The sequence below is a fragment of the Phyllostomus hastatus genome, unplaced genomic scaffold (assembly GCF_019186645.2).
Source record: "Phyllostomus hastatus isolate PE091 unplaced genomic scaffold, TTU_PhHast_1.1 phas_contig_34, whole genome shotgun sequence".
NCBI classification, from domain to species: domain Eukaryota; kingdom Metazoa; phylum Chordata; class Mammalia; order Chiroptera; family Phyllostomidae; genus Phyllostomus; species Phyllostomus hastatus.
The window spans coordinates 10080703-10095115 of record NW_025333857.1 but is presented as its reverse complement, the minus strand read 5'-3'; the positions used below and the strand labels follow the sequence as shown (position 1 = coordinate 10095115).

Genomic DNA, 14413 nt, shown 5'->3' with positions numbered 1-14413 from the left:
ATCCTGTGCTGTTGTTTCCCTAGGTTTCAGTGGACCGGGTTTTAAAGACCCTGAAAGAAAATGCCAATAAAGCCACAAGTTTACTCCTCACTACCATACCTCAGATAGGGTCCATGGAATGGTCAGAAACCCTTCATAACCTGAAGGTGAGTATCCTGAGCCATCTGCAAGCAGACGCTTCCATAGATCCTCCACACCTTTCCTCTTATTTGCAATTCACCTTTGGTCCATCTCCTAATGGCTTTATACTAGCCTATGTGTTTTCTGAGAACCTTCACCCAGTTACTACAACAGTAAGCACCACTTGTGAAATTGTGTAGGCATGTTTGGCTGGTAATGCATTGTATCTGGCCTGCTAGGTTCTCAGCATGGTTTTGCTCCTCAGTGCGTCTCTGAGCCTTACTCTGAAGGTGAATAGTGCCAGCTCTGCATGTGGCCTATGTCGCTAAGGGAGCTGTTTTTTTCTTTGGCAGATTCTTGCAAAGTGGCTGCAGCCTTTAAAGCTAAAACTGACATAGCACTACAAAATGGTGCCCAGGAATATCTGCTTCCTTCTAATGCTGTGCAAAACTAAGACAGCGATTAATGGTAACCATAAGATGGGCTGTAGATTGGTAACTTCTCAATGCTGGTATTAATTCCCATAATATATAGGGTGGGGCAAAAATAGGTTTACAGCTGTTTGTTTGGAAAATAATAGAATAATAAATGATAATACAAAAATTAACTCTGTGTTTTGCAGGCTCACGACTGTAAACCTACTTTTGCCCCATTCTGGAATTTAAGCCAAGCTCAGAGATACATGATTATTATTTGGACATCTTGTGACTCTTGATTAACCATATTAGATACAGAGTTGCCTCAAATTAATCAGATATGACATTTACCTAATATCCAAAGAGGGTAGCCAAATATATCCTGAGGTCTTCTAGAACGCACCTTTACTCTCAGGTCTTATGGCTGTAGTTGAGAGAGGATTTGAAAGGTTGATATAAGCCCTCCCTACCCCAGTTACTATCAAGAAACCCTGGAATGAGAGCCACAATTGCAGTGTGATGAGGACACAATATGGTAGTAAATGCCAACCGCTAAGCATGGAGGCGTCATGATTTGTGGTGTTTGCCAATTTATGTGGTATAAATGCTCCAGCACAGGTGATTTCAGCCTGCTAACATGAAGCCACTGATAAGCTGGGACAGGGCGCACATAGTTGGTCCTTGCACCCCAGCATAAGCAGGCTCCTGCACACCATGGAAACTAAAGCGCCTTTAGGACTAGCAAAGTTGGGAATATGGGGATTTGTCATAAATCTTTCCTGGTAGACTTTTAAATCCATAAGGAGCAAGAAATATCAGTTGATTTCAACCTATATACCTAGGAGATGAATGTTCTTTAATAAATAAATGATAACCCTTTTCCCCATGAAGTGTTTCATCATAGTTGAAATACAGAAAGCCTTTATTATCACTGTGAAGACAAGGGGGATAGAAAATGAACTTGGAAATGCCAGTTTGGAAACGGGTACATTCACTCCAGTGTAGTGAATACAATGCAATAGGGCAGCACAACTCTGGCCTGTTTAAATAAGCATTCTGTGATTTCTGGGAACTGTGGCTCCTACTTTTGCTGCTGCTGAGGTTAGTGTTACCTGCAAGACTCCATCTGACCATAGTGTCTTGAACTTAAAGATAATTTGCCAAACAATACATTTATACAGCTCCATTTTTAAGTAAAAATCTTGGATGATAGAAATCAGTGTTCTCTTCTCTGAAGCTTCCGAAAGTGTGTATAAATTGTGTAGTTTCTATGTATGCATTTTTAAAGGGTATGTATAGCTTTTATCAGATTCTTAAAGGAATATGTGATGTAAAGAGAGAAAATGAAGAATTGCTACTCTAGACAAAATTGAGATTCCTGGCTTTCATTGTATGGCATTAAGGAACACCTTATAGTAATTCCTTATTCTGGGGTAGGATTTTTCAATTCTCTCAGCACTGAACTTTATATCATTCATTCACTCACTAATTCATTTCATAAACAGTGAGTACCCACTATATGTCAGGCTGTGGTTTACAAAGATACATAAGACTTGCTGTCATGAAGAAGGTCCTATTCTGTCTACAGATAGTAGCGTATTAAAATTCCAGTGATTTTCCACTAGGGTAAGATGAAAGATGAAGGTTGCATAAACAAAAGCCTGACTGGTGATTTGTGTGTAAGATGTGTCCTACACAGCAGATGGAGATAGGTGACCACGAGAACAATGTTCTGTGATGAGCATTGTGAACCTCGCTTTCCAGGAAAGATCAGTAAGGAATCAGTTTGGAGCAATGTAGAAAGTCCCACATCTGGTTAGTGATTTTTACTTTGGTGAACATGAAAATTTTCTGGGGCGTTAATAAAGTGCATATCCCATGAGTCTTCACTCTAAAATCAAAATACGGTTTTTAACAGCATTCCAAGTACAATAAAATCATGCATAAAAACCAGTAATTGCTTGGTTAATTTTAATCTGTGCCTACTTTTTCCCTCAGAATATGGCCCAGTTCTCTGTTTTATTACCAAGACATTAAAATAGCCTGGCTGCCCAGAAGGCAAGAAGACTTTCTAAGTCTAGTCATTTCGGGAATTCCTGCTTAATTTGAAATGTGGAAAGCTTTCATGCCCTTACCCGCTGAGGAAGAAAATGTGATAAGACAAGACTGTGCCAATGTGAAGGGTGTCTTCTGAGAGACACAGACTGCTTCGAAAAAGAGGGAAAGCAAATAACCAGGAAACATGGAAACATTCCTACACTGTAGAACAAAGACAAGAAGATACCAATCACCCTTCTCCCGTTAAATTCATAACATGGGTGGGAGGTAACATGCAGTTTCCCACGTTGCCAAGAAACATGAAGACAATGGGACTCTTAGACTGTTTATTGGTGTCACTGCAAATTGGTACACTCTTCTGGAGAGCAGTTTGGTAAAATGTATCCAAAGGCTTAAAAATAATTACATATTTTGTGCTGGTTTCTCCTTTTATCTTTAAAAAATTAGAAATGCATACAAAGACTTATGTATAAAGAAGAATGTTTAATATAGTGTCAGTTTTAATAGCAAATATTCAAAACCATCTTAATATCTAAAAATTGGAAATGTATTATGGTTTAGCTCTAAGTAGATTGTGAAGCAGCCAACTAAAGATCATGTGTTTATGTAATATTTAATGTCCCAAAGAATTGGTTGCTCAATAAAAAAAAAGGATATGTAAGCATTTTACAGCACTGACTTTGTTTTAAAATTCTACATAAATGTGCAAAAGACTAAGAAGATATAAAATCTTTTATTGTATTTTAGGGGTATACTGCATAATTTAAATTTTCTTTATATTTGTCTGCATATTTTTTTCTACAGGAATATAATCAAATAGTTAAGTTGTTTGAAAAATGAAAATTACTTAGAAAGATCCAATTGTTAAACACATTACTTATGGTAATGAAGCAAAAAATAAGGTGATAATACTAAGAAGACTTCTTTTTGAGTTCCATCTTTATTTTGCTTCTTTTTTTAAAAAGTTTGGGGCTGGGGGCTGGCTGGCTGGTGTGGTTCAGTGGATTGAGTGCTGGCCTGTGAACTGAAAGGTCTCTGGTTCAATTCCCAGTCAGAGCACATGCCTGGGTTGTGGGCCAGGTCTCCAGTTGGGGGCATGTGAGAGGCAACCAATTGATGTATGTCTCACACATTGATGTTTCTCTCCCTCTCTTTCTCCTTCCTGTCCCCTTTCTCTAAAAGCAAATAAATAAAATCTTTTAAAAAAATACAAGGGATCATTAATGACTTGAACAGTCCATGATACTAGGGTTTGCAACAACTTCTTGAGAACAGCTGAACAAGTAACACATAGTCTTAACTAAGAGACTATATACACACAGTATACTGTGCCCAATGTTTTTTAAAGTTCATTTTAATTGTTAATTTTATGGGACTTACATTTTCTGTCACAGAGACTTTTTCTCAGAATCATTAATTTTCTTTCCACTATGGTCTATTACAGGGTCCTTAATGATATATCTTTTGTCTGTTTAAAGGATCTGTAAAGTTAATCTTTGTGTCTGTGAGATTGCCTTCAAGATTATAAACTACTAACTATAAAGAATGGAATAAGCCAGTGGTCCTCCAGCATTAATATTGAGCTATTTGGGATACATGTGACTTTGGCTCTCAGATTCTCTAATGCAGTGGTTTCAACTCGAGCTGAACATTAGAGATCCACCAAGGACGTAGTGGGTCTAAGGGTTCTCTGGCTCTGGAACTCATGATCGTTTTCTCTACCCTGTAAGATATACTTTACCTACTTTCTTTCATTCTTAGATGTCTGAAAAGGTCAAGGCAAAAACATGTGGGTATTTTTCTTGCTGCCTTCAGAAAGTACCGTTCTCCCCAACTTTGAGAGGTAGTTAGCTTGATCCTGTAGCCTTTTCTAGCAACCTCATCTCCAGACCTCACAAACAGGCTATACTCCTGTTTTCTGTTAACCATCATTCACTCCTTTTACACAGCTGATATAATTTTCATCATACTTCATTCTTGAGGATTTTGCCGACCATTTCCTCCTGGAATGTATCTAGCTTTTTAACAACAAAATTTAGCAAACACCATGATTACTTTGAGCATTTGGAAGTTTCTCTAGTAGATTATGGGCATATTGGGAAAGTTCTAGCTTAGTTACTTAGATAGACCCTTGGAAGAATGCCCAATTACTGATTATTTTTGTTAACTTAGAAATCTTTATTGGCATTGTGGGCTGCTTATTGTTTTTCTTGATTTTGAGGATGAGACAACCAGAATAGTTCATATGCAGTGTCAACCAAAAGAGAAGAGATGGCTGGAATAACAGGGTTACATTTGAGACCTAAAAATGTTTTGCTAATTACCTCAGTACATCCTGGAGTTGTTTACACTGGGCAACTAAAACAGATATGTGCTTGATTTCATAGGTATTTTGTTAAAGAGTACATTTTTAGAGAATAAAAAAAGCATTTGATGATATCATTTAGAGAAGATTAAAAGGAAATTGTCAGTGTTTTCAAACTATGCCCTCAGTTTTGTAGATGATTCCAGCTTTAAAAGTCTGCATGTTGGAATGTGACGACACATTCCTGAACTGCTCTTTTTGACCTCACTTTAGTTTACAAATCCCCCCTCCATAAAAATCAAGATTACAAGGCTAAAGTAATAGGAAAGCCAATTCCAAATGTATACAAAGAACAGTATGAACCCTTAGCCATCACCCAGCTTCAAGAATTATCTCAGCCCTGGCTGGTGTGGCTCAATGGATTGAGTGCTGCCGGCCTATGAACCAAAGGGTTAGGTCCCATATTCCTGGTGAGGGCACGTGCCTTGGTTGTGGGTCGAGTCCCCAGTTGGGGGCATGCGAGAGGCAGCTGATGGATGTATCTCAAAAATTGATGTTTCCCTTCCTCCCTTCTAAAAGTAAAAATTTAAAAATTACCTCAACCAATCTAAACTCCCACCCCTACCCTCCTCCCATGTGTTTTGAAGCATTTCTCGTATCACATAATTTAATACATGAATATTTCAGTGTTTCTTTTTAAGAGCCATAAAACCATTAGCACACAAAAAGCAAATAAAGATTCCTTAATGTCATCAAATATGCAGTGAATATGTGGAAGTTCAAGTGTTTCAAAAGGGCCATTTTTTTACACAGTTAATTTGAATCAGGATCTAGTTAAAGTTCACACACTGCAAGTGGTTGATACACATTTTTGATCTTTCACTCTCCCTCTCGCCCACTCTCCCTTCCCTTCTTTTATTCTTTATGTTCCCTCTCTCTCTTTACAGTTTGATGAAACCCAATTTGTCCTTGAGAGTTTCATACAGTCCAGATTTTTGAAACCACATCTCAATAGTGTAGTTTAACAATCTTCTGTCCTCTATTTCCTCTAAATTGATACATTGAATCTAGACAGATCCATTTTTCAACACTGGGTGGTTTGTTCTTCCATTGGAAAGGTCATACTATTTCCTCTCAGTTATTAGCAGCCATCATCAGCTTTAGTGTCTGTATCCATTAATTTAGTCAGTTGCAAAAAGTTATATTCTAATTCAAAGTTACCTTCATCCAAACAGGAAGTGGAAGATGGCAGCCTCCCCGTTTGAATTAAGATAAAAAATAGTGTATATAGCATCTCATACAATTGTAACAGTAGCAAACAAGCTTAGCGTTTGAAGCAATCAAAATTCCTTAGAATTTAAGAATGGGTCTGATATATACTATGAAGTACATATTTATTTGATAAATGATTAGGAACAAGGCCATACGAAAAAAAGACTAGCTGAAAACTATTAGGCAGATTTTTGAACTAAATAGTACTGATGGAAATTTTAAATATAGTCAATAAAATTAGAAGTGTTATTCAGAACATTAGATTTGGAGAGAAAATTGGTGAAGTGGATTATGAACTCAAGAAAAAAAACCAGGATGTATAGAGAAATAAAGAGATGGAAAATAGGATAGCTTGAAGTGTAAAACAGCACAGTTCCAACATAAATCTTACTAGAGAAAATACCTGTTCCAGAAAGAGGCAATAAAGGAAATGGGGGATATGACTGACTTCAGCTCATTCACCAGCAAAAACTCATGAACATTATTTTACAACAACCAGTTAAAATCTCAATATGGTTGAAGGATATACAGCAACTAAAGAAACACATATTTAAGAAAATGTATTACAATTTGGTAAGAGTAGTGAGAGTTGTGGAATTTGAACTGAGATCCCTTCTCCCAACTCAGCAAGATGGAAAATTCACTCCAAACTGCTTGCGGCCAAGAACACGGGACCCTGTCTCCTCAGCTCCCAGCAAAGGGCTATCACCCCAGGAGGGGCAGGGTGTCAGCATTTTCTCATCCTCCTACCTTTCTGATACTGAAGCTAAGTTATGGGCAAGCGTTGGTGAGAGGTGGGGTTTCACTTCTGCCTAGCCTTCAAGGAGGTTCTCCCCCGAGTACGGTGCTGCTAAAAATACTGGAGTCCCAATCATCTTTCTTGTGGCTGGTTAGGTGGTGATTCCATGCTGGGAGAGTCAAGCCAAAAAGAGCTAAAGGTACTTTCCCCACCACCAGCACCAAGGAGCACTCAGCTCCTAAACTGGAAGCGTTGCTCAGAGAAGCTCGCCATGTTTTCACTTCTGCCTCCAAAGGCACGACTGCAGAGATGTCTCTGCTGGAGGGAGAGCAGGCCATAAACCAGAGAGCTCCTATTCTTTCACTAAAGGAACTGACTTCATTTGAAACAGAATAGAGAAGTTCAAGCCTAAGGGTGCTCTCGAAAATGGGGTTGTAGTGAAGGGCAATTAGTTTGATATTAGTGGAATTACTGGACATGTAAGTTTAACTATGGGCTGGCTATGAGCCAGCATAGCTGGTTCTCTCTTGCATGAGAGAACCTGGGAAGGACATGGCTGGGAAGAGACTGGAGATAAAACTAATCCTAATAACTGAATTTCATTGTTTTATAGGTGAGCAATTTATTCCCTAAGATATTGAAAGCAATAAAGCAATCACTCAGCAATTAGTAAAGCTTAACAGCTGGATATGGTCAGGGAAAGAGACAGCCAGAAAGAACCCTGTAAAAACCACTGTCCCTCCTTCCTCTTCTCCAACCAGAGAGAGGCCCCTACGACCTTGTTCAGCCTTGTTCTCGGGTCTTTCATAACTTAAAAGGAAACTTTCACAATGTCCAGAGCCCTTGGTGTCCTGCAAGTGAAGAAGGAGGATGTCCTCAAATTCCTTGCAGCATGAACCCACTTAGGTGGCTTGACTTCCAAATGCAGAGGTATGTCTACAGAGGGAAAGGTGATGGTATTTACATCATAAATCTGAAGAGAACGTGGGAGAAGCTTCTGCTGGCAGCTGATGTCATTGTCGTCATTGAAAACCCCTCTGCTGTCAATGTGAAATCGTCCAGGAACACTGTCCAGAGAGCTGATCTGAAGTTTGCTGCCACCACTGGAGCCACTGCTATTGTGGGCTATTTCACTCCTAGAACCTTCACCAGTCAGATCCAGGCAGCCTCCCAGGAGCCAAACTTCTGAAGTTTGGTGGTTATTGATTCCAGGGTTGGCTGCCAGCCTCTACAGACTAACCTGGGCTATGTGTTCATTGTGGTCCCCGGCAACAACAAAGGAGTTCATGTAGTGGGTCTAATGTGGCGGATGCTGGCCCAGGAAGTTTTGCGCATGTGTGGCACCATCTCCTGTGGGCACCCAAGGGAGGTCATTCCTGATTCCTACTTCTACAGAGATCCTGAAAAAAATTGAAAAGGAAGGGCAGGCTGCTCACTGCTGAAAAAGCTGTGACCAAGAAAGCACTTTGGGTGAATGGATGGCTCCTGCTCCTGAGTTCACTGCTGCTCAGCCTGAGGTCACTGACTGGTCTGAAGGTGCAGGTGCCCTCTGGGCCTGTTCAGCAGTTTCCTACTGAGAGTGCTCAGCCCACCACTGGAGACTGGTCTGCAGCCTGCACTGGGCAGGACACTGAATGGGTAGGAACAAGACCATGAGTGGTCTTAAGCTGTTTTCCCACTAACTCTTAAGCAAAATAGAAATAAGGTTGATGAAAAATAAAGTTTCTAAAAATGAAAAAAAACCCACACACATACACTGTTACCCCAGGATGACAGTGGGCATAACCCAAGGATATGCTCTCTGGGGAGCAATATCAGAAGTTTACCAGTGCAGGAAAGAAATAGACTCTACTAAAATAATCCCACTGGTTGCTAAACAAACCAAAATAACAGCAACAACAACAAATAAACCTAACAAATAACAGCAAGCACCAGAAGGGAGGCACCAGTATTCAGAGTTGATATAATACATTATCTAAAATGCCAGTTTCCAACACAAATTATTAGTCATGCAAGGAAACAGGAAAGCATGATCCACACACTGGGCTAAAAAAAAAAAAAAAAGCAAACAACAGAAACTGCTTGTGAGAGCAACCAGATGTCAAATTAAACAAAGTCTTCAAAGTAGCCATTACAAATATTTTCAAAGAACAAAAGGAAACCAATGGTTAAAGAACAGAAAATGAAGGATGAAAATATCACAGCAAATAGAGAATATCAATAAAGAGACAGAAATTATAAAAAAGAACCCTGAGAATTCTATAGGTGAAAAGTATAATTGAAGTAAAATTCATTAAAAGGACTCAATAGTAAATTCGAACTAGCAGGAGAAATAATTAACAAATTTGAGGAAAGAGCAATAGTGATTATGCAGCATGAAGAACAAAGAGAAAAACTAACTTTTAAAGATGAACAGGGCTTCAGAGAAATGTGGAACACTATTAAGTGCAGCAACATTTGAAGAAATTGTGGCTGACAACTTCTCACATGTGTGGGAAAACTCCAAACTAGGAAGTGCAAGAAACTCTAAGTAGGATAAATGTAAAGAGGTCTATAAACAGAAACATCACAGCAAAAACATTGAAAGCCACAGACAAGGGAAAAATCTTGACAGGAGCAAGAAAAAAAATGACTTATCACTTACAAAAGAACCCCATTAATATTAAAACCTGACTTTATGGTGGAAACAACAGAGGCCAGAAGCCAATGGGATAACATATTCAAAGTGCTCAAAAGAAGAAAGTGTTGGTAAGCAAGAATTCTGTATTCAGCAAATTTATCTGTAAACAAATGAAAGCAAACTGAAACAGAATCATCTATACAGAGAACAGACGTAGGGTAGCCAGACGGGGAAAGGCCAAGGGATGGGTGAAAATGGCAAAGGGGTTAAGAAGTACAAGTGGGTAGTTACATAACAGTCACGGGGATGTAGCATACAGCATGGGGAATGCAGTCCATGATGCTGTGGTGACTGTGTGTGGTGCCAGGAGGGTTCTTGGGATAGCAGGGGAGCACTTTGTAGGGTGTATTATTGTCTGCCCCCTAAACCATATGCCTGAAGCTTGTACAAAACAGCATTAAATGTAAACTATAATTGAAAATCAGTAAGTAAATAAATAAATAATGTGAAATTAAAGGCATTTCGAGGTAAACGAAAACAGAACATTTGTTACTAGCAGACCCTTCTTACAAGATATTCTAAAGGAGGCCCTGGCTGGGTAGGTCAGTTGATTAGAGCACCATCCTGATATACCAAGGTTGTGGGTTCCATCCCTAGTTGGGGAGCATACACATATACAAAGAGCAACCAATGAAGGCATAATTAAGTGGAACAGCAAATCAATGTTTCTCTTTCTTTCTTCCTTCCTCTCTCTCTAAAATCAATTAAAATATATTTTTTAAAAAGACATTCTAGCCCTTGCTGGTGTGGCTCAGTGGATTGAGTGCCTGTCTGTGAACTGAAGGGTTGCCAGTTCAATTCCCAGTCAGGGCACATGCTTGGGTTTTGGGCCAGGTCCCCAGTGAGGGGCACACGAGAGGCAACTACACATTGATGTTTCTCTCCCTCTCTTTCCTCCTCCCTTCCCCTCTCTCTAAAAATGAGTAACCAAATCTTTAAAAAAAAAGAATTTTGTTTTAAAAAAAAAAGATCATTGACTATACCATTGATTTAAACCATTGACTATATATATAAAAAGAAATACTACTCAGCCATAATAAAGAATGAAATACTGCTATTTGGAACATAGATGGATTTATACGTACTATGCTAAGTGAAATAATTCAAGCAGAGTAAGACAAATACTGTATTTCTTTGATATGTGGAATCTAAAAACAAAAACAAAACATATGAAAAAATAGAGCAAAACAGAAACAGACTCATGAGAGAACACACTGATGGTTTCCAGAGGGAGGGTGTTGGAGGACGGGTGGAAAAGGTAAAGGGAAATAAGAGGCACAAACCTCCACTTATTTATTTATAAAAAACAGTCTCAGGGATAAAACGTATGGCATAGGGAAAATAGTCATTATTATCATAATAACTTTGTATGGTGACAGATACCACTCAACATTGTGGTGATAGCATTGTAAAATATACATATCAAATCACTATATATACCTGAAACTAATAATATATTATTGCACATCAACTATAATTTTTTTGAAAAGAAATTACATTGAGTTCTAAAAATAATAGTTCCTTGTGCCTATATTGACTTACTTACCTAACTATTCTTTTTTATTTTTTATTGATTATGTTATTATAGTTTTCCTAATTTTTTTTCTCCCTGCATCCCCCCTCCACCCTGCCCTTCCAACCCTCCAGTATTCCCCCGCTTAGTTCATAGGTTGTACATAGAGCTTCTTTGAGTCTGTTTTCTATACCATTCTTAACCTCTCCCCATCAATTTTATGCCTACTAACTATGCTTTTTCTTCCCTTTACCTTTCCCCCCACTATACCTCCCTTCCTGCTCCCCACTGAAATCCCTCCCTGTGATCTCCATTTCTCTGATTCTGTTCCTGTTCTAGCTGTTGGCTTAGTTTTTGTTGTTTTTCTTTTCTTTTAGTTTCATTTGTTGATAGTTGTGAGTTGTCATTTTACTGTTCGTATTTTTTCTCTTCTTTTTCTTAGATAAGACCCTTTTACATTTCATATAATAATGGCTTGGTGATGAACTCCTTGAACTTGACCTTATCTGAGAAACACTTTATCTGCCCTTCCATTCTAAATGATAGCTTTTCTGGATAGAGTAATCTTGGATATAGGTCCTTACCTTTCATGACTTCAAATACTTCTTTCCAGCCCCTTCTTGCCTGTAAGGTTTCTTTTGAGAAATCAGCTGATAGCCTAACGGGTACTCCTTTGTAGGTAACTGTCTCCTTTCTTCTTGCTTCTTTTAGGATTTTCTCTTTATATTTAATTTTGGGGGATTTAATGATGATGTGCCTTGGTGTGTTCCTTTTTGGGTCCAACTTCTTTGGGATTCTCTGGGTTTCCTGGACTTCCTGGAAGTCTACTTCCTTCACCAAATTGGGGAAGTTTTCCTTCATTATTTGTTCAAATAAGTTTCCAGTTTCTTGCTCTTGTTCTTCTCCTTCTGGCACCCCTATAATTTGGACATTGGAATGTTTCAGGTTGTCCCAGATATTTGTAAGACTCTCTTCACTTTTTTGAATTCTTGTTTCTTCATTCTGTTTCTTGTTTCTGTTCTGACTGGATGCTTATTTCTTCCTTTTGTTCCAAATGGTTGCTTTCAATCCTGGTTTCCTTCCCTTCACTGTTGGTTCCTGAATAGTTTGCTTGATTTCACTTTGTGTATCTTTCATTTGTTTTTGTTTTTTTTTTTCATTTTTCAACCATGCTCAATCAGATCTGTGAGCATTTTGATTACCAGGGCTTTAAATTCTCCATCAGATAGGTTGGGTATCTCCTCATCATTCAGCTTTTTTTATGAGGTTATGCTCTGTTCCTTCATTTGGGCCATATTTCTTTGTCTTGGTGCAGCTGATAAATTGTAAGGGGGTGGGGCCTTAGGAATTCACCCAGGGAAGGGCAACATTCTTTGTTGTGCTGCAGCACTGCCTGTGGGGGAGGGGCCAGAGAGGGAACAAGGCAGCTCATCTGCTTGTCCCTAACACACCTTCAGAGGGACTCTTGTGTGAGACTGGGAATTTCTCCCACTGTAGCAACCACTGTAGCAACTCTGAGCCTCAGTTTCCCCTTAAGTCAACCCCTCCAACGCAGCCCACACAGCCACACTGCAGCCACGCTGCAGCCAGCCCCGCCCCCAATGTGTTCTGACTAGCCACGGTTTTTGTCTGCCATCTGGCCAGCTCAGGCCACCACCTTACCACTCTGGTTGTTCTGATTGATTTTTTTCTTTAATTCCTTGGTTGTCAGAGTCCCATGCAGTTTGATTTTCTGGCATTTCTGATTGCTTATTGATTTTAGATTGGTTGTTATCCTCCTTTTGATTGTGCAAGGAAGCAAAGGATTTCTACCTACACTCCATCTTGGCCAGAACTTGATCTAACCTCAATTCAGTGATGTATTATAACACTGTTTCCAGTAGAGGCTCTTAATACATCCGCATATGTAGCCTTCCTGTATCAATTTAACTTGATCAAAGGATAGATTCTAGAGTTCCTGGAGGAATGGATAACACAGACAATCCTTTTTATCATCTCTAAGAGCTCTTAATAAAACTGAGTTTATCAGTTAAAAAAGCAAATGGTTATGTCAAGGACAGAAATATCAATACATGTTTGTTTACTTTGAAATGGCATTAGCCACTGCATAACTAGAAACTGAAATTTCCACCCAAATATAAATCTCAAAAGTGACAGGTTCACATGAAGAAGTGAAAATTGCAATAATTATTAAAAGCTATTGGGCAGAAGATTAGTTCAACTATATGCATAACCATCTCAAAATAGGCTCCGTTGTCTCCTGACTTCTCTGAGTGCAAATGAGGAAGAAGGATTCCATGATTGCCTATTTCTTTCTGTGGCACTGAGTGGAGCCTGCTCAGTTAAATTATTTTAATTGCAGGCTGTTTCAGAAAGTGGATACAAGGACAGTGTGATATTTACGGAATGGCTGCCAGCGAGCATGGTTGAGGCATGCTTTGGCTTGCTGCGGAATGATGATCCCTGGCTTATCTGGACAAGCTAGCTTGAAACATGTAACATAAAACAAAAAAAATCTCCAGGACCAACTCTTACCTAGTATGTTAAATGTCATCTGCTGATAACATAATGTGTGGAATTAGAAAGAAATGCTCCTGGAGGGAGAAGAGACAGAAAACACAGAGCAGAGGCACTGGCAGAAGAAGAAAACCCTTGCAGCTGCTCACAGAGCTGCCATCTGTCCCAGGGGCACTTGGGCTGCTCACCACACTGTCATCAAAACTGCTCCTCCACTGCTCTTGCTTCATGAACCCAGGCACTATATGAGTCACTTGTTGCCAATAATGCAGACAGGTCTTCATAATTGTTAAGCAGCATGAACAAAGAATCCCAACTGACTTAAAAAAAAGTATATATGATCTCACCTTTAACAGGAACCTAATCAACAAAACAAATAAGCAAGCAAAATAAACCAAAGACACTGTAATTGAGGACAGGCTGACAGTGACCACAGGGGAAAGGGGAGGGAATTGTAGGAGGAAAGGGTGAAATGTTTGTGGGAACAATTATAAAGGACACATGAACAATAACAAGGTGAGGTGGAAACAGGGGAAGGAGGTGGGGAGGGCTGGGGAGTTAGGGAGGCGTGGGAGGAAAGGCAGAAAACTGTGCTTGAACAACATTAAAAAATAAAAAATAAAAATAAAAAGTATATATAATTTTATATAAAGTATATATTATATATACTTTATACTATATATAAAAAGTATATATATACACACACATACATATACATACACACACACACAGCATTGGGAAAAGGAGGTTAAATTATCTGAAATCATTACATAAAAGATAAGTAAGGATAGAA

General features: G+C 39.0%; 1 protein-coding gene and 1 pseudogene across 1 annotated transcript in view; both read left to right on the top strand.

The window, feature by feature from the left end:
• Positions 1–3255, top strand: part of LOC123819766 (methylthioadenosine phosphorylase) — a 49562-nt gene extending 46307 nt beyond the window's left edge. The window contains exons 7-8 of the mRNA XM_045840313.1: positions 24–146; positions 2535–3255. Of these exons, the coding sequence (XP_045696269.1) occupies positions 24–146; positions 2535–2573 (162 nt within the window). The 3' untranslated portion in view covers positions 2574–3255. The remainder of the gene's footprint in view (positions 1–23; positions 147–2534) is intronic.
• Positions 3256–7740: 4485 nt separating this feature from the next.
• LOC123819859 lies at positions 7741–8566 on the top strand (annotated as a pseudogene).
• Positions 8567–14413: the final 5847 nt, after the last annotated feature.